Source organism: Eriocheir sinensis, unplaced genomic scaffold (assembly GCF_024679095.1).
Source record: "Eriocheir sinensis breed Jianghai 21 unplaced genomic scaffold, ASM2467909v1 Scaffold1098, whole genome shotgun sequence".
Taxonomy (NCBI): Eukaryota; Metazoa; Arthropoda; class Malacostraca; order Decapoda; family Varunidae; genus Eriocheir; species Eriocheir sinensis.
The window spans coordinates 72710-98493 of record NW_026110405.1 but is presented as its reverse complement, the minus strand read 5'-3'; the positions used below and the strand labels follow the sequence as shown (position 1 = coordinate 98493).

General features: G+C 48.4%; 1 protein-coding gene across 1 annotated transcript in view; it reads left to right on the top strand.

Moving 5' to 3' along the window:
* The first annotated feature begins 387 nt into the window (after positions 1–387).
* The window catches only part of LOC126989207 (ankyrin-3-like), an 82980-nt gene continuing 57583 nt past the window's right edge, over positions 388–25784 (top strand). Inside the window, exons 1-3 of the mRNA XM_050847814.1 lie at positions 388–689; positions 12492–12907; positions 13515–13628. Coding sequence (XP_050703771.1) covers positions 425–689; positions 12492–12907; positions 13515–13628 — 795 coding nt within the window. The 5' untranslated portion in view covers positions 388–424. The remainder of the gene's footprint in view (positions 690–12491; positions 12908–13514; positions 13629–25784) is intronic.

Genomic DNA, 25784 nt, shown 5'->3' with positions numbered 1-25784 from the left:
TTATTATTATTATTATTATTATTATTATTATTATTATTATTATTATTATTATTATTATTATTATTATTATTATCATTATTATCATTATTATTATTATTATTATTATTATTATTATTATTATTATTATTATTATTATTATTATTATTATTATTATTATCATTACAATTATTACCAGTAATGTTTCGTAAACTATTACAATAATTCTTTCCCCTCTGAAGCTTCTCGTGAGGGAAGTTGTCGTGTTCGTCGTCAGTAATTATTTATACATTTAATGTGTTTTGGACGGTGAATATTAACGGTGGTGTGTTTGTCTCCCCGACACACACACACACACACACACACACACACACACACACACACACACACACACACACACACACACACACAGGAGCTCATCACCGCCGTAAAGGCAGGAGACGAGGTCATGGTCAGGAACGTCCTCGCCATGGGAGGAGACCCCAAGGTGACCATCCCAACTAACAGTGGTGGGTCGGGGTGCCTGGTACTGTTTGCTGCTTACCATGGCCACGCCCACCTCCTGCCCTGCCTGCTGGGGGCGGGGCTCAGCGTGGAGGGCAGCGGCACTGACGACAAAACACCACTGATGACGGCTGGCAGAATGGGCCACAAGACGACGTTAGAGAAGCTGCTCAGCATTGGTGCCAACCCGCTGGCTGTTGACAATGGAGGTGAGTGGGTGTGGCGGTGGTGGTGGTGGTGATTTTTAAGGTGGTGGTGGTCGTGGTAAGGTGGTGATTTTTAAGGTATTGCTGTTGTTGTTGGTGGTGGTGGTAAGGTATGATTTTTAAGGTGATGGTGGTTACGGTGGTGATTTTTAAGGTGGTGGTGATGTTGTTGTTGTTGGTGGTGGTGGTGGTAAGGTGGTGATTTTTAAGGTGATGGTGATGTTGTTGTTGTTGTTGTTGGTGGTGGTGGTGGTAAGGTGGTGATTTTTAAGTTGTTGTTGTTGGTGGTGGTGGTGGTGGTGGTGGTAAGGTGGTGATTTTTAAGGTGATGGTGATGTTGTTGTTGTTGTTGGTGGTGGTGGTGGTAAGGTGGTGATTTTTAAGGTGATGGTGATGTTGTTGTTGTTGGTGGTGGTGGTGGTAAGGTGGTGATTTTTAAGGTGATGGTGATGTTGTTGTTGTTGTTGGTGGTGGTGGTAAGGTGGTGATTTTTAAGGTGATGGTGATGTTGTTGTTGTTGTTGGTGGTGGTGGTGGTGGTTGTAAGGTGGTGATTTTTAAGGTGGTGGTGATGTTGTTGTTGTTGTTGGTGGTGGTGGTGGTGGTATGGTGGTGATTTTTAAGGTGGTGGTGATGTTGTTTTTGTTGTTGTTGGTGGTGGTGGTAAGGTGGTGATTTTTAAGGTGATGGTGATGTTGTTGTTGTTGTTGGTGGTGGTGGTAAGGTGGTGATTTTTAAGGTGATGGTGATGTTGTTGTTGGTGGTGGTGGTGGTAAGGTGGTGATTTTTAAGGTGATGGTGATGTTGTTGTTGTTGGTGGTGGTGGTGGTAAGGTGGTGATTTTTAAGGTGATGGTGATGTTGTTGTTGTTGGTGGTGGTAAGGTGGTGATTTTTAAGGTGATGGTGGTTACGGTGGTGATTTTTAAGGTGGTGGTGATGTTGTTGTTGTTGTTGGTGGTGGTGGTGGTAAGCTGGTGATTTTTAGGTGATGGTGGTTACGGTGGTGATTTTTAAGGTGGTTGTGATGTTGTTGTTGTTGGTGGTGGTAAGGTGGTGATTTTTAAGGTGATGGTGGTTACGGTGGTGATTTTTAAGGTGTTTTTTTTTTTTTTTTTTTTTTTTTACAGCTAAGGAGACAGCTCAAGGGCGCTAAGAAAAAAAAATAAAAAAAATAAAAAAGGACCCGAAAGCTCCCGAACAGAGGTTAAAGGAGTGTCCAAAATCAGAGGTTAATTTCGGGAGGAGAGGTGTCCTGATACCCTCCTCTTGAAAGAGTTCAAGTCGTAGGCAGGAGGAAATACAGATGAAGGAAGATTGTCCCAGAGTTTACCAGCGTGAGGGATGAAAGAGTGAAGATGCTGGTTAACTCTTGCATAAGGGGTTTGGACAGTATAGGGATGAGCATGAGTAGAAAGTCGAGTGCAGCGGGGCCGCGGAGGGGGAGGCATGCAGTTAGCAAGTTCAGAAGAGCAGTCAGCGTGGAAATATCGATAGAAGATAGAAAGAGAGGCAACATTGCGGCGGAATTTAAGAGGTAGAAGACTATCAGTATGAGGAGGAGAGCTGATGAGACGAAGAGCCTTAGCCTCCACTCTGTCCAGAAGAGCTGTGTGAGTGGAGCCCCCCCACACATGAGATGCATACTCCATAAGAGGGCGGACAAGGCCCCTGTATATGGACAGCAACTGTGCAGGGGAGAAGAACTGGCGGAGACGGTACAGAACGCCCAGCCTCGAGGAAGCTGATTTAGTAAGAGATGAGATATGAAGTTTCCAGTTGAGATTTTGAGTTAAGGATAGACCGGGGATGTTTAGTGTTGAGGAAGGTGATAGCTGGGTGTTGTCAAAGAATAGGAGATAGTTGTTTGGAAGATTGTGTCGAGTGGATAGGTGGAGAAACTGTTTTTGAGGCTTTGAAGGACACCAGGTTCTTCTTGCCCCAATCGGAAATAATAGTAAGGTCTGAGGCTAAGCGTTCTGCAGCCTCCAGCCTTGAGTCGTTAAGTTCCTGAAGGGTGGGTCTTCTATTAAAAGAAGTTGAATAATGCAGAGTGGAATCATCGGCGTAGGAATGGATAGGACAATTCGTTTTGGAAAGAAGATCATCAATGAACAACAGTAAAAGAGTGGGAGATAGGACAGAACCCTGTGGGACACCACTGTTAATAGATTTAGGGGAAGAACAGTGACCGTCTACCACGGCAGAAATAGAACGGTCAGAAAGGAAACTGGAGATAAAGGTACAGAGAGAAGGATAGAAACCGTAGGAGGGTAGTTTAGAAAGCAAAGATTTCTGCCAGACCCTATCAAAAGCTTTTGATATGTCCAGCGCAATGGCAAAAGTTTCACCGAAACGGCTAAGAGAGGATGACCAAGAGTCAGTTAAGAAGGCTAGGAGATCACCAGTAGAACGCCCCTTGCGGAACCCATACTGGCAATCAGATAGAAGGTCAGAAGTGGAAAGGTGATTTTGAATCTTCCGGTTAAGGATTGATTCAAAAGCTTTAGATAGACAAGAAAGTAAAGCAATAGGACTGTAGTTTGAGGGATTGGAGCGGTCACCCTTCTTAGGTACAGGCTGTATGAAGGCATACTTCCAGCAAGAAGGAAAGGTAGATGTTGACAGGCAGAGGCGAAAGAGTTTGACCAGGCAGGGTGACAGCACGGAGGCACAGTTTTTAAGGACAATAGGAGGCACTCCATCAGGTCCATAAGCCTTCTGAGGATTGAGGCCAGAGAGGGCATAGAAAACATCATTTTGAAGAATCTTTATAACAGGCATAAAGGAGTCAGAGGGGGGATGTTGTTGTTGTTGTTGGTGGTAATGGTGGTAAGGTGGTGATTTTTAAGGTGGTAGTGGTTACGGTGGTGATTTTTAAGGTGGTGGTGATGCTGTTGTTGGTGGTGGTAGTGGTGGTATGGTGGTGATTTTTAAGTTGTTGTTGGTGGTGGTATGGTAGTGTTTTTTATGGTGGTTTTGCTCGGCTTTCATGTTTGGATAGTTAAAAGAGAGAAAGAAGGGGGGATAGGGTAGGATAAAGTTGGAGGAAATTGGAAGGAAGTAGGAGAGATAAAAGGTGGCGGGCTGTCCGCCACTTCTATCAAAACGATACACTTTTTTATTATTATCAAGTGTAAAAGAAAAACAGTCCTACAGAAAAACGCAGAAAATACCCAAGATTAACAAGTGATATCAATAAGAAGCATATGAATCTTCGTTATTTTGCTACACACGAATATTTCGAGAAACTGACGCCAATCATTTTGAAACACAGTCGATACATCATGGAACGAGCGGAAACGGCTGCCGACTGCCAGATTTACAATAACCTGTACGATACCACGATACTATTACTGTTACACTATATATACCTGTCTTGTATGCTGCATGGTTTGCATTTATTGTTTATAAAGCTTTGGCTGATACACTAAACAGACCAACAAACAAACTGGCTGTGTTTGCTATAATGAAAGAAACGCTGAAATTCGCCGTTGTAGAGTGCGTTCGTATGTGAGTGTGTATGCATGCGTTCTAGCGTGTCAACGGCGGCGGCCGGCGACAAAAGCTCGTAGCCTCGTCTTGAATGAAGTTTGGTACATACAATACTTATTTTGGCCTTACCATGAGGTAATAACTGTGTCTCGTACAGTATTACATTTGTTTACACTAAACAGACCAACAAACAAACTGGCTGTGGTAACTACAATGAACTATTCGTCGTTGTAGCGTGCGTTCGTGTGTGTGTGTATGCGTTCCAGCGTGTATCGGCGGCAGCAGCCGGCGTCACTTCCTTCCTTTTCTCCTTCCCTCCTCCCTACCCCCTTCCTATCCCTCCCTACCCCCTTCCTATCCCTCCCTACCCCCTCTTCTGGAGCCCAGGAAACAGGGAAACAAGCGCGAGGGAGAGAAACGTACAGGGGAAGGAGGGAGGGAGGTAAAACGTATGGATTATTTTGTGAATTCAGAACGAAAAGGAAAGTGAAATAGTAATAATGAAAAAAATACTCTCACGAGATGGAGGGAGAGGGGGTGGCAGCACTCTCTCTCTCTCTCTCCTGCAGCAGGAAGCAATAATAAGGAAATAATAAAAAAAGATGTAACATTTCAAGGGACAAATTTCAGCCTGACTTTTATCCGTGTGAACGAAAATAATGACAAAGCAAAATATAGACAACTTATTAGCTTTTTCCTCTTCCTTTTGAACATTCCACCATCGTCATCCCCACCACCACCACCACCACACCCACTATCACCACCATAATCACCATCACCACCACCACCACCACCACCACCACCACCACCACCACCACCACCACCATCACCTTCACCACCACCACCACCATCACCTTCACCACCACCACCACCACCACCACCACCACCACCACCACCACCACCACCACCACCACCATCACCACCACCACCACCACCATCACCACCACCACCACCACCACCACCACCACCACCACCACCACCATCACCACCACCACCACCACCACCACCACCACCACCACCACCACCACCACCACCACCACCACCACCACCACCATCACCACCACCACCACCACCACCACCATCATCACCATCACCACCACCACCACCACCACCACCACCACCATCATCACCACCACCACCACCACCATCATCACCATCACCACCACCACCACCACCACCACCACCACCACCATCATCACCATCACCACCACCACCACCACCACCACCACCACCACCACCACCACCATCACTACCACCACCACCACCACCATCATCACCATCACCACCACCACCACCACCACCACTACCACCACATCATGTACCATCATCACCATCACCACTATCACCAACACCAACACCACCACCACCACCATCATCAGTCAATACCACCACCACCACCACCATCACCACAACCACCACCACCATGACCACTGTTACCACCACCACCACCACCACCAGTGACAACAACAACAACAAGAGGAAGAAAAAGAGGAAGAAGAAGAAGTAGAAGTAGAAGAAGGGAAGAAAAAGAAGAGGAAAAGAAGAGGAGGAAGAAGAAAAGGAGGAGGAAGAAGAAGAAGAACAAGAACAAGAAGAACAAGAAGAAAAAACAAGAACAAGAACAAAAAGAAGACGAAGAAGAAAAAGAACAAAAAAAAATAGAAAGAAAAAAAAGAAGAGGAAGAACAAGAAGAAAAGCGAGAAGAAGAGGAAGAAGAAGAGGAAGATGAAGAGTGGAAGAAGAAGAAGAAGAAGGAAGAAGATTAAGAGGAAACTTAGGAAGAAGAAAAAGAAGAAGAAGAAGAAGAAGAAGAAGAAGAAGAAGAAGAAGAAGAATAGGAGGAAGAAGAAGAAGAATGGGAGGAAGAAAAAGAAGAGGAGGACGAAGAAGAAGAGGAAGAAGAAAAAGAAGACGAAGAGGAAGAAGAAAAGGAAGAAGAAGAAGAGGAAGAGGAAGAAAAAGAGGAAGAAGAGGAAGAGGAGGAAGAAGATGAATAAAATTAACAGCGAGGTACATTGATCATGCGTGTGTACGATATTTGTTTTGCGAGTGGAGATGTCTCCATTCTTCCTCCAAGCCTGTGACAAGCGACAGAGGGAGGGAGGGAGGCAAAGAGAGAGTTACTTCCGTTTTATATATATATATATATATATATATATATATATATATATATATATATATATATATATATATATATATATATATATATATATATATATATATATATATATATATATTTTCCACTCGTTTCTTTTCATTTTTTATTCATTATTGTTTTACACTATTGATTCGGAACCAGTACTTAGTGTTCATGAGCGTTATCGTTGCTCAGATAAATGAGTACGATGCTTGGTGTTACAGGCGCGAAAATCTGAAAACGTCGGATCGGATAGGGTTAATGCAATCAATCGCTGGTGTGGTAAGTCGTTTGTATAGATGGTGTATAATGTTGGCGAAATTGCGCTCCCTTGTGGAACTCCCGCTGTTAGTTTGAGGGGGGGACCCGTGTAATTCACGATTTCTATCTTTGCGCGTCTGTGAATGATGAAGTTGTTTAAGAATTTGGTGGTGGTATCTGGGAGATTTAAATGGGCTATTTTATATTGCAGGCCATCATGCCAAGCTTTGTCGAATGCTTTTGAAACATCTCTTAGCATTAAGTAACATTGTTTTTTCTGTGCTGTGTGATGTGCTAGTGTCTCGTGTACAGTGGTGAGTGCTGTATCTGTTCCTCGTTTGTTTCTGAAGCTATGCTGAGTTTTATTTAATATATTATTTTCTCCTAAAAATTGTCTGAGTCTCGTGTTCATGATTTTTTCCATGATTTAGCCAGTGACTTCTAATAAAGAAATTGGTCTGTGGTTTATTGGGTTGGTGTGGTCTGTGTTAGGTTTGGGTATTGGTTAGATGATTGCAATTTTGAATTTCTTGGGAAATATCCCATAGAGAGGGTGTGGTTGAATAGCTATTGGAGTTTTATGAGTAAGTATTCTGGTAGATTTTTCAATACTGATTTGTTGATTTTAGTTTCTCCCGGAGTATCATTTTTGAAGTTTTTTTATTGCGCTTTGTATTTCTGTTTGTGAGATAAGCGTGTCTGTGTGCTGTGTGCCTTGGGGTCTGCCTATATTTGATATATTATGTGTGCTGCGTGTTGCTTCATTTATTTGTAGGTATTCTTCGACTTCTCTTTGTTGGTCTGTGTCATATTGAGCGTTTTCCTCGGGAGTAATTTTAAAAATGTTTTCCCAGATTTCCCGGAACGTTTCTCCTTTCTCTTCGTCTTCTGTAAGTTTACGGTTGTTTTTGATGAGATGTTGTTTTACTGTTGTTTGCTTCAAGTTTAATGACCTGTTTCCAAGATTTTTGAGGATCGTGATAACTTTTTGTTAGTTTTGTTAGTGACTGGGTGTAGTTTTTGTCTGATGTTTTCGCTTTCTTTCTGTATTTCTGTTGTTAGTGTTTTGTATCGATTATATTGTACTATATTCCACCCTTGTACTTCTTCTTGTAGATGCAATTGTTGGAACTGGTGTTAGAGGTATCTTAAACTTGGACTTGATATTTGTTTTTGCGATATGATTTTTCTTTTCATTAGTATATTGTTGGCCATTCCTTTTTCTATTACCTTATGCCATTGTTCCATTTTGTTATCTATTGTTTCCTTGATAATATGATCTTCTATTTCTTTCGTTTCTTTTTCTTATTCCACTTCCTCTTTTAGTTTTTCCCAATTTGCCTTTCTCATACCAAATGTTGGAGGGATTGAGTTAGTGATGGCTTTGCTTGTTAACGTAATGATTATGTAAAGATGGTCTGAAGTGGTAGGTGGCCGAGGGTTTATTATTGTGTTATGTGCGGCTTTGTTACAGGATATTACCATGTCGTATGTTGTAGTACGTGTGTTTTGAGAGAAGAGGTGGTGGTGGTGGTGTTTATTGTATAGTGGTTGAGGTGATGATTTTTGTGTCTTCCTTTCCTCCACTCGACCCTTCTCTCCCTCCTCTCCTCTCACTCATCTAGATATACTTCCTCTCCTTCCTTTCCTTCTCCTTCCTCTCCCTCCTCTCCTCTCACTCCCCTCCATATACTTCCTCTAAGTCCACTCCTTCTCCTTCCTCTTCCTCCCCTCCTTCTGCTTCCTCTCCCTCCTCTCCTCTCACTCTCCTCCATATACTTCCTCTCCCTCCTTTCCTTCTCCTTCCTCTCCCTCCCTTCCTTCTTCCACTCCCTCCCCTTCTTCTCTTTCCTCTCTCTCCCCTCTTTTTCCTTCCTCTCCCTCCTTCTCCTTCTCCTTTTCCAGCATCAATACGAAAGAAAGTGAAGTTACTCCTAGTAAAGAAAAAGTTCAGCTTTTAAGAAGAAACCCAAATGGTATATCATAAAAAAACGCGTATACAGTAGATACATATCAACTCAGAGTGAGGCTGACAAACTAGAGTTGGACAGAATTCGCCGCGAAACCAAGAAATTAATAAATCGAAGCAAGAAAAGTCTTGAAGAATATATAGCGGAAACAAGTAAATCTAATCATAAAGATTTTTTAGCTATGTAAATAATAAAGTCACTCACTTGTGGTATCGGACCGCTTGCTAATGATAATGGTAACCACACGAACAATGAAAATGAAATGGCTACAATCCTAAATAACTTTTTCGCATCCGTATTTACCGACGAAGATTGTTTAGCACCTCAACCGCCGGAGGCTAGAAGGACCGAAAAGATGTTAAGTGGCGTGCTCATCGTAGAAAGTGACATTTTACGCACAATTGAAAAGATTAAAGTAAGCAAAGCTCCTGGTCCAGACAAAATTACCCCTTGGGTCTTAAAAGAAATCAAACATCAAATTTGTAAACCGCTTTCCATCATATTCAATAAATCTTTAACAGCTGGAAAAGTTACGTCGGCTTGGAAACTTGCATATGTCACACCAATTTTCAAAAAGGGGGACAAGTCTCATCCAGGAAACTATCGATCAATTAGCCTGACATCGATTGTTTGTAAGTTAATGGAGACTATCATTCGCGACAATATGGTGAAATTCTTCGAAGAAAATAATATAATAAATAATTCGCAACATGGCTTCCGTAGTAAACGTTGGTGTTTGACTAACTTACTTGATTTTTTTCATTATATTTTTGAGGTGTTTGATGAAAGCAGATCAGTAGATCTCATATATCTGGATTTTCAAAAGGCATTTGATAAGGTCCCCCACCAACGATTGCTCAGCAAACTATTGGCGCACGGTATTTCGGGTAACATTCACAATTGGCTTGCGGACTGGCTCTCTGAGCGAAAACAAAGAGTAGTTATAAACGGTGTTACATCTAACTGGCACGATGTCAGAAGCGGCGTACCTCAAGGATCAGTGCTTGGCCCCATGCTCTTCTTGATTTATGTTAATGATATCGATGATGGGCTCACTTGCAAAGTATCAAAATTTGCTGAGGACACAAAAATTGTTTGTTAAGTAACTGCGACACTCGACGAAGAAGCTTTACAATCAGATCTAGATCGAAATGCACGTTCGGCCAATCAATGGCAAATGAAATTTAACGTTGACAAATGTAAAGTGTTGCACATCGAAAAAAATAACAATCGCGTTCGGTACGTAATGAATGGCCAACAACTTTCTGCAGTAAGTAAAGAAAAGGTTCTTGGAATCACTATATCAAGCGATTTAAAGCCCGGTCAGCATTGTTCAGAGGTAGTTAAAACTGCAAACAAATTGGTTGGCTTCATCGGACGAGTCTTTAATAATAAATCGGAAAAAGTAATATTAAAACTGTATAATTCGTTGGTTCGACCCCGTCTTGAGTACTGTGTACAGTTTTGGTCTCCCTATTACAGAAAAGACATAGAAAAGTTGGAACGGGTTCAACGAAGAGTAACAAAGATGATTCCTAGGTTGAGAAATTTATCATATGAACAAAGGCTTAAAGAAGTAAATTTATTCAGCCTATCAAAACGAAGAATGCGAGGCGATCTGATAGAAGTGTTTAAAAAGTTTAAAGGATTCAGTGATATTAATGCGGAAGATTACTTTACAATTGATCGATCAAATAGAACAAGAAGAAATCACAATTTGAAGATAAGTGGTAAAAGATTCTCGTCGCACGAAGCTAAACACTTCTTCTTCAATCGAGTTGTTACTGTTTGGAACTCTCTACCCTGTGATGTCGTTGATAGTACAACAGTTACGGCCTTCAAGAATAGATTGGACAAGTATTTTGAATTGAACCAGCAACTAAGATATTACTCATTGTCGTAATAACGTTAAGTTCTTTCGAATACTGGTGTCCTTGTCCGTTTTTATCGCCCGGTTAGTGATAGCAGTAATGGTAGTTCTTTCCTCTTTCCTACATAAATTCCATGTAGTTTTTCCATGCTGCATGGTTCTTTTTCCTTTCCTGCCAGCTTTGGCTGGAGGGATGAGGGGGTGGGGAGGAGCCTTCGCCTTTGTTGTCCTTCATCTTCCACTTTTGATTAGATAGTGTAGCTTGTCACGGATAATATTCAGGAGGTATGGGCTCTCTCTACCGCCGTTAATACTCACGTTTTCTGCATTATTTCTGTATCAGTATATAGTGTAGACCCTGTTCACTTCCGGAAACCATAAAAAATAAAAAAATAAAATACATAAAAAAAAAATTATTCCTGGACCCTAAGAGACATACACCCTTTATCACATACCGCGCATGACTGATTGTCGCAGAAGCAGTGCCACGGCCGGCTGGTTTGCCGTCAAGCAGTAAGTAGTGTTCAACGTACACCAGTCGGGACAATTAGGATAGGTTAGGATAGGTTAGGTTAGGTTAGGTTAGGTTAGGTTAGGTTAGGTTAGGTTAGGTTAGGTTAGGATAGGTTAGGTTAGGTTAGGTTAGGTTGGGCTGGGTTGGGTTGGGTTAGGTTAGATTAGGTTAGGTTAGGTTAGGTTGGGTTAGGTTAGGTTAGGTTGGGTTGGGTTGGGATGGTTGGGTTGGGTTGGGTTGGGATGGGTTAGGTTGGGTTAGGTTGGGTTGGGTTGGGATAGGTTGGGTTGGGATGGGTTAGGTTGGGTTGGGTTGGGTTGGGATGGGTTGGGTTGGGATGGGTTAGGTTAGGTTGGGATGGGTTGGGTTGGGTTAGGTTAGGCTGAAACTATTTTTTCTGGGTGAATTTGTGGTGTTTTTCATGGAGATGGTTTTTCCGGAAATATTAGGATTGTGACTTGATCAAGAAAATTGAAATAGCCCTTTCTAATAGTTTCGGAAAAAAAGACTATCTCCACTTGAAAAAACCACATTTACCTAGAAAAAATAGTTTGTGCCTGGAAATTCGAGAGCCCACATCTCCTGAATTATTACCCTTGTCACAAACAGCCTCGTAAGGACCAGCAGGTCTGCTGTTGTTTGTTCTTCCTTTGTGTTCTTTGTGTTCCTTCCTCTCCCTCATCTCCTCTCACTCCCATCCATATCCCTCCCTTCCCTCTTCTCCCTGCAGTCCTTATTCTCCGTTCCCTCCCCTCCTCCCTATCCCTCGCCTCCCCCTTATCCTTCCCTCCCACCTCTCATAACTCTACCTACACTCCCTTCCCTTCTTCATCCCTCTTATTACAAGTAGCGTAAGTCAATAATAGAGTACAGCAACAGCTAATGTCCGCATGACAGGTGGAGTGAGGTGTGGGTGCAGTAAGGTGACAGGTTACTGGTGCCGTGCCTAGTACCGCCGGTAAAACGAGGATCAAGCCTCTACCTGTGCCATTGAGACTACACCTCACCCACCGTGAGTATTGGGGGGGATTCTGGGGCTGCCATGTGTAGGCCACTTGTCCTCTCCCAGTCTCCGTGTATTTCTATGTTCTTGTATCTGTTCCTCAATATCGAGGTGCTTTTCATCTGCTCCTCAATGTCGAGGTGCTTTCATCTGCTCCCCAGGCCCCAAGTGGCTGTCGAGCAGACTAAATCACCAAAGCGGGCAACCACGTAATGAGCCAATAGGCTTTCTGTTGCCTGCATTTCCATGTTTCCATGTTTCCATCCCTCCACTCTTTCCTCTCACTCACTCCCGCTATCATTAAATTCCCTTCCTCCCTTCCTCCCTCTCCCCTCCTTCCCTCGCCTCCTCCCTCTCCCTCTCCTCCCGCCACACTCGTTATTGCCGCAACAACAGGACTCTCTGCCTCCCGTATCCAGGATCAGCAGTATTCACAACAGCCTCCGTTGTGGCTGCCGTGCAGTGTGTCACATGGCGGCACTAGGGCACTGTCTGGTGACGTAATGGTCACTGCCGAGCACTGAAAACTGTCCGTCTCTTCCCCTTCCCACACACAGGATGGACGGCCCTCCACTGGGCTGCAGTAGATGGTGAAGCTGAGTGTGTGTCTACCCTCATCCTGGTCACGCCGCCCACCCCCGAGCTGCTGCAGACCGCCGACGGACACACCCCGGTGCACCTCGCCAGCTTTGGTGGCCACGAGGCTGTGCTGAATGCCCTGGAGGGGGCTGGCTGGCCTCTTTACGCAATGGACGGCGATGGCCTGACACCCCTGCACTGGGCTGTTAAGGCAGGGCGTCTGGACGTGGTCCGGTACCTGATGGATAAGGATGCGGCGCCCAGTACGGGGGCCGGTGATGACCTCACGCCTCTGGACATGGCTAAGAGGCAGGGTAAAGACTTAGCAGCGAGGTGGCTGGCGAGGAGGAGCGGCGCGGTGCACGGGGACGCCGCCCACAGCCTGAATCCTGAGGTGAGTTTTGGCACGCTGTTAGCATCGCAATCTATCTGTCTGTCTCTACAATATGCCTGTCGGTGTACCTCTCTCTCTCTCTCTCTCTCTCTCTCTCTCTCTCTCTCTCTCTCTCTCTCTCTCTCTCTCTCTCTCTCTCTCTCTCTCTCTCTCTCTCTCTCTCTCTCTCTCTCTCTCTCTCTCTCTCTCTCTCTCTCTCTCTCTCTCTCTCTCTCTCTCTCTCTCTCTCTCTCTCTCTCTCTCTCTCTCTCTCTCTCTCTCTCTCTCTCTCTCTCTCTCTCTCTCTCTCTCTCTCTCTCTCTCTCTCTCTCTCTCTCTCTCTCTCTCTCTCTCTCTCTCTCTCTCTCTCTCTCTCTCTCTCTCTCTCTCTCTCTCTCTCTCTCTCTCTCTCTCTCTCTCTCTCTCTCTCTCTCTCTCTCTCTCTCTCTCTCTCTCTCTCTCTCTCTCTCTCTCTCTCTCTCTCTCTCTCTCTCTCTCTCTCTCTCTCTCTCTCTCTCTCTCTCTCTCCACTCTCTCTCTCTCTCTCTCTCTCTCTCTCTCTCTCCACATGAAGAGCCTGGCTGCCAGTCTCAATTCGTGGTAAAGTCAGTGGCGCCTGTCGTTGCAGGTCACGTCCAGTGCCGGGGTGAACGCTGCAGCAGGTGACGACACGCTGCGGCCAGAGGACGTGAGGAAACTGCTTGGCTTCAGGGAATGGCTGATAGACGGCTTCAACGAGAAGGTAAGGAATGTTAACATAGCTACAATAGACAGCAAGATAAACAACATGATTACCGGTGATGATTGCAGTACTTATGATGATGAAAATAATAATAATAATAATAATAATAATAATAATAATAATAATAATAATAATAATAATAATAATAATAATAATAATAATGATAGTAATAATAATAATAATAATAATAATAATAATAATAATAATAATAATAATAATAATAATAATAATAATAATAATAATAACAATAATTATAATAATTAAAAAGAAAAATAACAAAAAACCATCGACGTATATGATTGATATGATTGTTGATAGAAAAATAAAAGTAGAATAATTTTTAATATTATCATCAAAATCTACGCTATGCATGTTAATATTTGTATTGTTATTACTGCTAGTCATGATATGGTTATCCACATCGTCACAACCGTTGAGATTATTATTATTATTATTATTATTATTATTATTATTATTATTATTATTATTATTATTATTATTATTATTATTATTATTATTATTATTATTATTATTATTATTATTATTATTATTATTATTATTATTATTATTATTATTATTATTATTATTTATTATTATTATTATTATTATTATTATTATTATTATTATTATTATTATTATTATTATTATTATTATTATTATTATTATTATTATTATTATTATTATTATTATTATTATTATTATTATTATTATTATTATTATTATTATTATTATTATTATTATTATTATTATTATTATTATTATTATTATTATTATTATTATTATTATTATTATTATTATTACTATTATTATTATTATTATTATTATTATTATTATTATTATTATTATTATTATTATTATTATTATTATTATTATTATTATTATTATTATTAGTCATATTATTATTATTATTATTATTATTATTATTATTATTATTATTATTATTATTATTATTATTATTATTATTATTATTATTATTATTATTATTATTATTATTATTATTATTATTAATATTATTATTATTATTATTATTATTATTATTATTATTATTATTATTATTATTATTATTATTATTATAATTATTATTATTATTATTATTATCATTAGTGTTTATATTATTATTATTATTACTATTATTATTATTATTATTATTATTATTATTATTATTATTATTATTATTATTATTATTATTATTATTATTATTATTATTATTATTAGTGTTATTATTATTATTATTATTATTATTATTATTATTATTATTATTATTATTATTATTATTATTATTATTATTATTATTATTATTATTATTATTATTATTATTATTATTATTATTATTATTATTATTATTATTATTATTATTATTATTATTATTATTATTATTAGTGTTTATATTATTATTATTATTATTATTATTATTATTATTATTATTATTATTATTATTATTATTATTATTATTATTATTATTATTATTATTATTATTATTATTATTATTATTATTATTATTACTATTATTATTATTATTATTATTATTATTATTATTATTATTATTATTTTTAGTGTTTAAATTATTATTATTAGTGTTTGATTGTCATAGTTTTAGTTAGTATATCATTATTATTATTATTATTATTATTATTATTATTATTATTATTATTATTATTATTATTATTATTATTATTATTATTATTATTATTATTATTATTATTATTATTATTATTATCATTACTATTATTATCATCATCATCATCATCATCATCATCATCATTATTTTTATTAGCACGGGTGTGTTTGAGATGAGCTTATTCCCGACTAGTTTCGCTTTTGCTTCTTCAGGGGAACTGAGGTGGATTTTTTTTTTTTTATTTTTTTTTTAGAGAGAGAGAGAGAAGAGGGGGGAAGAATCAAAAGAGTGTGGGTGAGGAAGGTAAAGAAGGAGTAGGAGGGAGAAGAGAGGGCGGGAAGTCCACCTATCTAGGGCATTTTATTACACTTTTAGGCTTACAATCAGTTCATGAAGCTGGAGGTTGGTTGATACATTGTTTGGCACGTAGTCACGATTTTGTTTACATTTGTGTTTTTGGGCGTAACGTGTAGTTGTGGTGTTTGCGTATAGCTAGATTGCCGAGTGTGGATGCCGTGATTCTGGAGTTGCTTCCTTGGGGTTGCTCAGATTCAGTGGAGTAGCGGTGCAGGCAGGGAGGGGATTGCTTGGAAGGTCTCTGTGGTACCTGAGTATGTTCGCGTTGTCAGTGAGGTGTTGAAGTGGAGTATGTTGACCAGGGAAAGTCTTTGCCATATTTTTGTGGCTCTTTGTGTATTCGTATGTTGAGAGGAGAGTGATTGTTGCCTTGTGGATGTGGTTACTCTATGGTCATGGCGTATGGGGAGTGGTTGGTTGGTTGGTGGCAAAAGCAGGTTGTGTTCTGGACCCTCTGGAGCTTAGCGAGTTGAGTGTTACTGAATGTGTATGTGGGAATGGGAGGGTAATCATGATAGGCAGGATAAGTGTTTTTACAAGGTGGGTTTTTATGTTTGTGCATGGGCATCAGCTTAAATCTGTATAGTTCTGACGTACTGGCATACTGGACTCTATTCTAGACATGATTATAATAATCATCTCACGTGTGGGGAGGCTCCACTCACACAGCTCTTCTGGACAGAGTGGAGGCTAAGGCTCTTCGTCTCATCAGCTCTCCTTCTCCTACTGATAGTCTTGTACCTCTTAAATTCCGCCGCGATGTTGCCTCTCTATCTTCTATCGATATTTCCACGCTGATTGCTCTTCTGAACTTGCTAACTGCATGCCTCCACCCCTCCCGCGGCCCCGCTGCACACGACTTTCTACTCATGCTCATCCCTATACTGTCCAAACCCCTTATGCAAGAGTTAACCAGCATCTTCACTCTTTCATCCCTCACGCTGGTAAACTCTGGAACAATCTTCCTTCATCTGTATTTCCTCCTGCCTACGACTTGAACTCTTTCAAAAGGAGGGTATCAGGACACCTCTCCTCCCGAAATTGACCTTTCTTTCGGCCACCTCTTTTGATTCTTTTTTGGGAGCAGCGAGTAGCGGGCTTTTTTTTATTATTGTTTTCTTTTTTTGTGCCCTTGAGCTGTCTCCTTTGTTGTAGAAAAAAAAATCATTTGTGGAGATGTGGAGACCCAGGATTTTGCCCGTTTGTTGCGTGTGGTGTGTGTCATTTGCAGTAATCAGTTGTTCATTGGTATAGGGAGCCGAGTTTCATGACAGTGAATTTGTTGTTGGTTTGTATTCGCCATCTCGACTCATAGGAGTTAAGGGAGTCAATCTCCCGGGATGTTGAGAGTTCAGCCATCTGAATTGACCTCCCTGGATAGCCGACGATTTGAGTGACATCGTCGGCGTATGAGATGTTGGTGCCTCTGAGTGGGGGAGTATCTCTGGTGTAGAGAGTGAATAGTGTCGGGGAGAGCACACTGCCCTGAGGGACACCGCAGCTCAGGTCAAAGCTGTCACCGAGGTAGTTTCCAAGTCTTATTCTCGCCGACCTATCATCTAGAAAGTCGCATATGAGCTTTTCTAGAATGATAGGAGGTCAGGTGTAGATTTTGTACTTCATCCTAGGTGCCAGACTTTGTCGAAGGCCTAGGTGATGTCTCTCAGGACAGAGATGGCACTGTCCCCGGCAGCTTTGTGTTGGGCGACAGTCTCGGTCACGAGCGAGGGCGTGCGTGGTTCTCCTGCCTGGGGGAACCCAAACTAAAAGTCTTTGTTGATGTTGGAGTCTTCAAGGAATGTCCTGAGTCGGTGGTCAAGAATTCACTCAAATATCTTCCCCGGCTCTTCAAAGGGGGATATTGGCCTGTAGTTAGCGGGGTAGTGAGGGTTTTTACCAACTTTTGGTATTAGTTTCAACGTGGCCTTCTTGAACTTGAGGGAAGTAGCCTGCTGAAAGGGCGGCATTGGAGTCTGTTTAAGTATGCAATGGCTTCAAGGGAGGTGTCTTAAGATGGTTTAATGCCACTTTGTCCTGGGCATGTCTTTTCATGCCTTTGATTATGGAAAGGATGTGTTCGGATGTAATTTCAAAAGTGAGGAAGTAGTTGTCAGAATTAGTCTGCTGGCGTCTGCATTGACGTGAGGGAAAGTCTATGGAGGTTATTGGCGAGAAAGTCGCGTACTTCAGTCTCTGTCTCTTCGTCGTCCCAGTCTTCTTCCGCGTCTGAAAACGTCTTGCCAGTGATTTCTGTTAGCGTATCCTTCTCGTTGTTGGCATACACTTTGTCGCGTGTGGAGAAGAGGTAGTGGGGTTCGTCGTGTCGGTTCCCATAAGTTGTTTTTATTACGCCAGAAGGTGGCTGGCTCATGGAAGAGTGAGGCTGTCTCCGCAATGACCTCGCCCAGTGGGCGCGGCTGTCGCTCTGCAAGTGTTGTTGTAGCGTGAGTTGGAGCTGTTTGTGGCGTCTAGAGAGGATAAGTCCAGCCGTTGGTGTTGGCCTCATGCTGTATGGCTTTGTGCTGTGCTATTAGGATGCGTGTCGTGTGACTCAAGCGAGAGTGTGTTAGAGTTTTTGTGGCGTGTTGTTGGAATGTTGTTTTTGACTGCGGTCACAACCGTGTTGTACCATTCTTAAAGATACGTGTCGATGAAGTCAATCGAAGCTGCGGGTTGACAGGAGAGTCCCTGAGTTTTTCAGCGATATCTGTGAGAAATTGATCCCAGTTGGCCTGGTTGAAGTTGGGTCTGGGGCGTGTGGATATTTGGATGGGAGTGGTAGAGATGGTTAGGATGACAGAGATATGGTCGCTCATGGTGATGGGGCCTTGAGTAATGCTGATATTGTGATAAGTGTTGTTGTTTGTGAGGATGATATCCGGTGTTGTGGCTGTGTTGTGAGCTATGTATGTGGAGAAGTGTGGGCCTATGTGTGCATGGTTCGTTGATTGATCAGGTGTTGTATTTGTCTTCCTTTGGTGTTGGTATGCGTGTAGCCTAGTGTCGGGTGGTTGGCGTTGGGATCGGCTATCATGTACACAGGGATCTGTCTCCTGAAGATACGAAGATGATGACCTTGCCCGTGAGAGTGTTGATCTCCACCGCGAGGGCGTCAGAAATGAAGTCATCTAGTAATTTAAAATTTTGAGTTTGCTTGATGGCGATCACAGTGCCGTCTGTGTGAGACCCTCGAGGAGGGCGGGACGACTCGGCTGGGAGGGACGGGAGCCAATGGGAGTGGCTGAACCCTCGAGGAGGGCGGGGCGACTCGGCTGGGAGGAACGGGAGCCAATGGGAGTGGCTGAACCCTCGAGGAGGGCGGGGTGACTCGGCTGGGAGGAACGGGAGCCAATGGGAGTGGCTGAACCCTCGAGGAGGCCGGGGCGACTCGGCTGTGAGGAACAGGAGCCAATGAGAGTGGCTGAACCCTCGAGGAGGGCGGGGCGACTCGGCTGGGAGGAACAGGAGCCAATAGGAGTGGCTCAACCCTCGAGGAGGGCGGGGCGATTCAGCTGGGAGGAACGTGAGCCAATGGGAGTGGCTCAGCCCTCGAGGAGGGCGGGGCGACTCGGCTGGGAGGAACAGGAGCCAATGGGAGTGGCTCAACCCTCGAGGAGGGCGGGGCGACTCGGCTGGGAGGAACAGGAGCCAATGGGAGTGGCTCAACCTTCGAGGAGGGCGGGGCGACTCGGCTGAGCTGGGAGGAACGGGAGCCAATGGGAGTGGCTCAGCCGTCGAGTAGGGCGGGGCGACTCTGGGCTGGGAGGACAGGAGCCAATGGGAGTGGCTCAACCCTCGAGGAGGCCGGTGACTCAGCTGGGCTGGGAGGAAAGGGAGCCAATAGGAGGGGCTCAACCCTGGAGGAGGGCGGGGCGACTCGGCTGGGCTGGGAGGAACAGGAGCCAATGGGAGTGGCTCAACCCTCGAGGAGGGCGGGGCGACTCAGCAGGCATGGGAGGAACGGGAGCCAATGGGAATGGCTCAGCCGTCGAGTAGGGCGGGGCGTCTCGGCTGGGAGGAATGGGAGCCAATGGGAGTGGCTCAACCCTCGGAGGAGGGGGCGACTCGGCTGGGAGGAACAGGAGCCAATGGGGTGGCTCAACCTCGAGGAGGCGGGGCGACTCGGCTGGGGAGAACAGGAGCCAAGGGGTGTGGCTCAACCCTCGAGGAGGGCGGGGCGACTCGGCTGTGAGGAACAGGAGCCAATGGGAGTGGCTCAACCCTCGAGGAGGGCGGGGCGACTCGGCTGGGCTGGGAGGAACGGGAGCCAATGGGAGTGGCTCAACCCTCGAGGAGGGCGGGCGACTCGGCTGGGCTGGGAGGAACGGGAGCCAATGGGAGTGGCTCAACCCTCGAGGAGGGCGGGGCGACTCGGCTGGGAGGAACGGGAGCCAATGGGAGTGGCTCTACCCTCGAGGAGGGCTGGGCGACTCGGCTGGGCTGGGAGGAACGGGAGCCAATGGGAGTGGCTCAACCCTCGAGGAGGGCGGTGCGACTCGACTGGGAGGAACGGGAGCCAATGGGAGCGGCTCACCCCTCGAGGAGGGCGGGGCGACTCGGCTGGTAGGAACAGGAGCCAATGGGAGTGGCTCAACCCTCGAGGAGGGCGGGGCGACTCGGCTGGAAGGAACAGGAGCCAATGGGAATGGCTCAACCCTCGAGGAGGCGAGGCGACTCGGCTGGGAGGAACAGGAGCCAATGGGAGGGCTCAACCTCGAGGAGGGCGGGGGCGACTCGGCTGGGCTGGGAGGAACTGGAGCTAATGGGAGTGGCTCAACCTCGAGGAGGAGGGGCGACCTGGCTGGGCTGGGAGAACGGGAGCCAATGGGAGTGGCTCAACCTCGAGGAGGGCGGGGCGACTGGCTGGGCTGGGAGGAACGGGAGCCAATGGGAGTGCTCAACCTCGAGGAGGGCGACTCGGCTGGGAGGAACGGGAGCCAATGGGAGTGGCTCAACCTCGAGGAGGGGAGGGCGACTGGCTGGGAGGAACAGGAGCCAATGGGAGTGGCTCAACCCTCGAGGAGGGTGGGCGACTCTGGCTGGGAGGAACGGGAGCCAATGGGAGTGGCTCAACCCTCGAGGAGGAGGGGGCGACTTGGCTGGGGAGGAACGGGAGCCAATGGGAGTGGCTCAACCCTCGAGGAGGGCGGGGCGACTCGGCTGGGAGGAACGGGAGCCAATGGGAGTGGCTCAACCCTCGAGGAGGGCGGGGCGACTCGGCTGGGAGGAACGGGAGCCAATGGGAGTGGCTCAACCCTCGAGGAGGGCGGGGCGACTCGGCTGGGAGGAACAGGAGCCAATGGGAATGGTTGCCTCAACCTCGAGGAGGGCAGACTGGCTGGGAGGAATGGGAGCCAATGGGAGTGGCTCAACCCTCGAGGAGGGTGGGGCGACTTGGCTGGGAGGAATGGGAGCCAATGGGAGTGGCTCAACCTCGAGGAGGGGGGCACGGCTGGAAGGAACAGGAGCCAATGGGAGTGGCTCAACCTCGAGGAGGAGGGCGACTCGGCTGGGCTGGGAGGAATGGGAGCCAATGGGGTGGCTCAACCTGAGGAGGGCGGGGCGACTCGGCTAGGCTGGGAGGAACGGGAGCCACATGGAGTGGCTCAACCTCGAGGAGGGCAATGCGACTCTGGCTGGGCTGGGAGGAACGGAGCCAATGGGAGTGGCAAACCTCGAGGAGGGCGGGGTGACTCGGCTGGCTGGGAGGAACGGGAGCCAATGGGAGGGCTCAACCTCGAGGAGGGGGGGCGACTCGGCAGGGAGGAATGGAGCCAATGGGAGTGGCTCAACCTCGAGGAGGGCGGGGCGACTCGGCTGGGAGGAATGGGAGCCAATGGGAGTGGCTCACCTCGAGGAGGGCTGGGCGACTGGCTGGGCTGGGAGGAACGGGAGCCAATGGGAGTGGCTCAACCTCGAGGAAGGCGGGGGACTTGGCTGGGCTGGGAGGAATGGGAGCCAATGGAGGGTTTAACCTCGAGGAGGGCGGGGCGACTGGCTGGGAGGAATGGGAGCCAATGGAGTGGCTCAACCTCGAGGAGGGCGGGCGACTCCGGCTGGAAGGAACAGGCCAATGGGAGTGGCTCAACCTCGAGGAGTGGCGGGGCGACCTGGCTGGGAGGAACAGGAGCCAATGGAGGGCTTCAACCTCGAGGAGGGGGGCGACCTGGCTGGGCTGGGAGGAATGGGAGCCAATGGGAGGCTCAACTCTCGAGGAGGGCGGGCGACTGGCTGGGAGGAATGGGAGCTAATGGGTGGCTCAACCTCGAGGAGGGCGGGGGACTGGCTGGGCTGGGAGGAATGGAGCAATGGGAGTGGCTCAACCTCGAGGAGGGCGGGGCGACTCTGGCTGGGGAGGAATGGGAGCCATGGGAGTGGCTCAACCTCGAGGAGGGCTGAAGGACTGGCTGCTGGGAGGAATGGGAGCCAATGGGAGTGGCTCAACCTCGAGGAGGGCAAGGACCTGGATCTGGCTGGGAGGAATGGAGCCAATGGGAGTGGCTCAACCTCGAGGAGGGCGGGCGACCTGGCTGGGCTGGGAGGAATGGGAGGCAATGGGAGTGGCTCAACCTCGAGGAGGGCGGGGCGACTGGCTGGCTGGGAGGAACGGGAGCCAATGGGAGTTGCTCAACCCTCGAGGAGGGCGGGGCGACTCGGCTGGGAGTAACGGGAGCCAATGGGAATGGCTCAACCCTCGAGGAGGGCGGGGCGACTCGGCTAGGAGGAACGGGAGCCAATGGGAGGCTCAACCCTCGAGGAGGGCGGGGCGACTGGCTGGGTGGGAGGAACGGGAGCCAATGGGAGTGGTTCAACCTCGAGGAGGGCGGGGCGACCTGGCTGGGAGGAACAGGAGCCAATGGGAGCAACCCTCGAGGAGGGCTGGGCGACCTGGCTGGCTGGGAGGAATGGGAGCCAATGAGTGGCCAACCTCGAGGAGGGCGGGGCGGATCGGCTGGGAGGAACGGGAGCCAATGGGAGCGGCTCAACCTCGAGGAGGGCGGGGCGACTGGCTGGGAGGAATGGGAGCCAATGGGAGTGGCTCAACCTCGAGGAGGGCGGGAGACTCTGGCTGGGCTGGGAGGAACGGGAGCCAATGGGAGTGGCTCAACCTCGAGGAGGGCGGGGCGACCTGGCTGGGAGGAACGGGAGCCAATGGAGTTGCTCAACCCTCGAGGAGGGCGGGGCGACTCTGGCTGGGCTGAGGAACAGGAGCCAATGGGAATGGCTCAACCTCGAGGAGGGCGGTGCGACTCGAGCTGGGAGGAACGGGAGCCGGAATGGGAATGGCTCAACCTCGAGGAGGGCGGGGCGACTGGCTGGGAGGAACGGGAGCCAATGGGAGTGGCTCAACCTCGAGGAGGGCGGGGCGACTGGCTGGTTGGGAGGAACGGGAGCCAATGGGAGTGGCTCAACCTCGAGGAGGGCGGGTGACTGGCTGGGCTGGGAGGAACGGGAGCCAATGGGAATGGCTCAACCTCGAGGAGGGCGGGGCGACTGGCTGGGCTGGGAGGAATGGGAGCCAATGGGAGGGCTCAACCTCGAGGAGGGCGGGCTACTCGGCTGGCTGGGAGGAATGGGAGCCAATGGGAGTGGCTCAACCTCGAGGAGGGCGGGGCGACGGCTGGGCTGGGAGGAACGGGAGCCAATGGGAGTGGCTCAACCTCGAGGAGGGCGGGGCGACCTGGCTGGGGAGGAACGGGAGCCAATGGGAGGGCTCAACCTCGAGGAGGGCGGGGCGACCTGCCTGGCTGGGAGGAACAGGAGCCAATGGGGGTGGCTCAACACTCGAGGAGGGCGGGGCGACTCGGCTGGGAGGAACGGGAGCCAACGGGAATGGCTCAACCCTCGAGGAGGGCGGGGCGACTCGGCTGGGCTAGGAGGAATGGGAGACAATGGGTGTGCCTCAACCCTCGAGGAGGGAGGGGCGACTCGGCTGGGAGGAACGGGAGCCAATGGGAGTGGCTCAACCCTCGAGGAGGGCGGGGCGACTCGGCTGGGCTGGGAGGAACGGTGGCCACTGGGCGGGCCTCAACCGTCGAGGAGGGCGGGCGACGGCTGGGCTGGGAGGAACGGGAGCCAACGGGATTGGCTCAACCCTCGAGGAGGGCGGGGCGACTCGGCTGGGCTTGGAGGAACGTGAGCCAATGGAGTGGCTCAACCTCGAGGAGGGCGGGGCGACTTGGGCTGGGAGGAATGGGAGCCAATGGGAGGGCTCAACCTCGAGGAGGGCGGGCGACTGGCTGGGAGGAATGGGAGCCAATGGAGTGGCTCAACCTCGAGGAGGGCGGGCGACCTGGCTGGGAGGAACGGGAGCCAATGGGAGTCTCTCAACCCTCGAGGAGGGCGGGGCGACTCGGCTGGGCTGGGAGGAACGGGAGCCAATGGGAGTGGCTCAACCCTCGAGGAGGGCGGGGCGGATCGGCTGGGAGGAACTGGAGCCAATGGGAGTGGCTCAGCCGTCGAGTAGGGCGGGGCGATTCGGCTGGAAGGAACAGGAGCCAATGGGAGTGGCTCAACCCTCGAGGAGGGCGGGGAGACTCGGCTGGGCTGGGAGGAACGGGAGGCAATGGGAGTGGCTCAACCCTCGAGGAGGGCGGGGCGACTCGGCTGGGCTGGGAGGAACGGGAGCCAATGATAGTGGCTCAACCTCGAGGAGGGCGGGCGACTTGCTGGGAGGAATGGGAGCCAATGGGAGGCTCAACCTCGAGGAGGGCGGGGCGACCTGGCTGGGCTGGGCGCAACGGGAGCCAATGGGCTTGGCTCACCCGTCGAGGAGGGCGGGGCGACTCGGCTGGGAGGAACGGGAGCCAATGGGAGTGGCTCAACCCTCGAGGAGGGCGGAGCGACTGGCTGGAAGGAACAGGAGCCAATGGGAGTGGCTCAACCTCGAGGAGGGCGGGGCGACTGGCTGGGCTGGGAGGAATGGGAGCCAATGGAGTCTCAACCTCGAGGAGGGCGGGGCGAGTCGGCTGGGAGGAACTGGAGCCAATGGAGGCTCAACCTCGAGGAGGGCGGGGCGACTCGGCTGGGCTTGGAGGAACGGGAGCCAATGGGAGTGGCTCAACCTCGAGGAGGGCGGGGTGACCTGGCTGGCTGGGAGGAATGGGAGCCAATGGGAATGGCTCAACCTCGAGGAGGGCGGGCGACCTGGCTGGGAGGAATGGGAGCCAATGGGATGGCTCAACCTCGAGGAGGGCGGGACTCGGCTGGGAGGAACAGGAGCCAATGGAGGGGCTCAACCTCGAGGAGGGCAAGGCCTGGGCTGGGAGGAACGGGAGCCAATGGGAGTGGCTCAACCTCGAGGAGGCGGGGCGACCTGGCTGGGCTGGGAGGAATGGGAGCTAATGGGAGGGCTCAACCTCGAGGAGGGCGGGGCGACTCTGGCTGGGAGGAATGGGAGCCAATGGGAGTGGCTCAACCTCGAGGAGGGCGGGCGACTGGGCTGGGAGGAATGGGAGCCAATGGGAGTGGCTCAACCTCGAGGAGGGCGGGGCGACTGGCTGGGAGGAACGGGAGCCAATGGGAGTGGCTTCAACCTCGAGGAGGGCGGGGCGACTTGGCTGGGAGGAATGGGAGCCAATGGAGGGCTCAACCTCGAGGAGGGCGGGGACTCTGGCTGGGAGGAACGGGAGCCAATGGGAGGGCTCAACCCGAGGAGGGCGGGGCCTGGATGGGCTGGGAGGAATGGGAGCCAATGGGAGGGCTCACCTCGAGGAGGCGGGCGACCTGGCTGGGCTGGAGGAACGGGAGCCAATGGGTGGCTCAACCTCGAGGAGGGCGGGGCGATCGGCTGGGAGGAACAGGAGCCAATGGGAGGGCTTCAACCTCGAGGAGGGCAAGGCGACCTGGCTGGAAGGAACAGGAGCCAATGGGAGTGGCTCAACCTCGAGGAGGGCGGGGTGACTGGGCTGGGAGGAATGGGAGCTAATGGGAGGCTCACCTCGAGGAGGGCGGGGCGACCTGGCTGGGATGGGAGGAATGGGAGCCAATGGGAGTGGCTCAACCTCGAGGAGGGCGGGGCGACTGGCTGGGCTGGGAGGAATGGGAGCCAATGGGAGTGGCTCAACCTCGAGGAGGGCGGGGTGACCTGCTGGGCTGGGAGGAATGGGAGCCAATGGGAGTGGCTCAACCTCGAGGAGGGCGGGGCGACCTGGCTGGGCTGGGAGGAATGGGAGCCAATG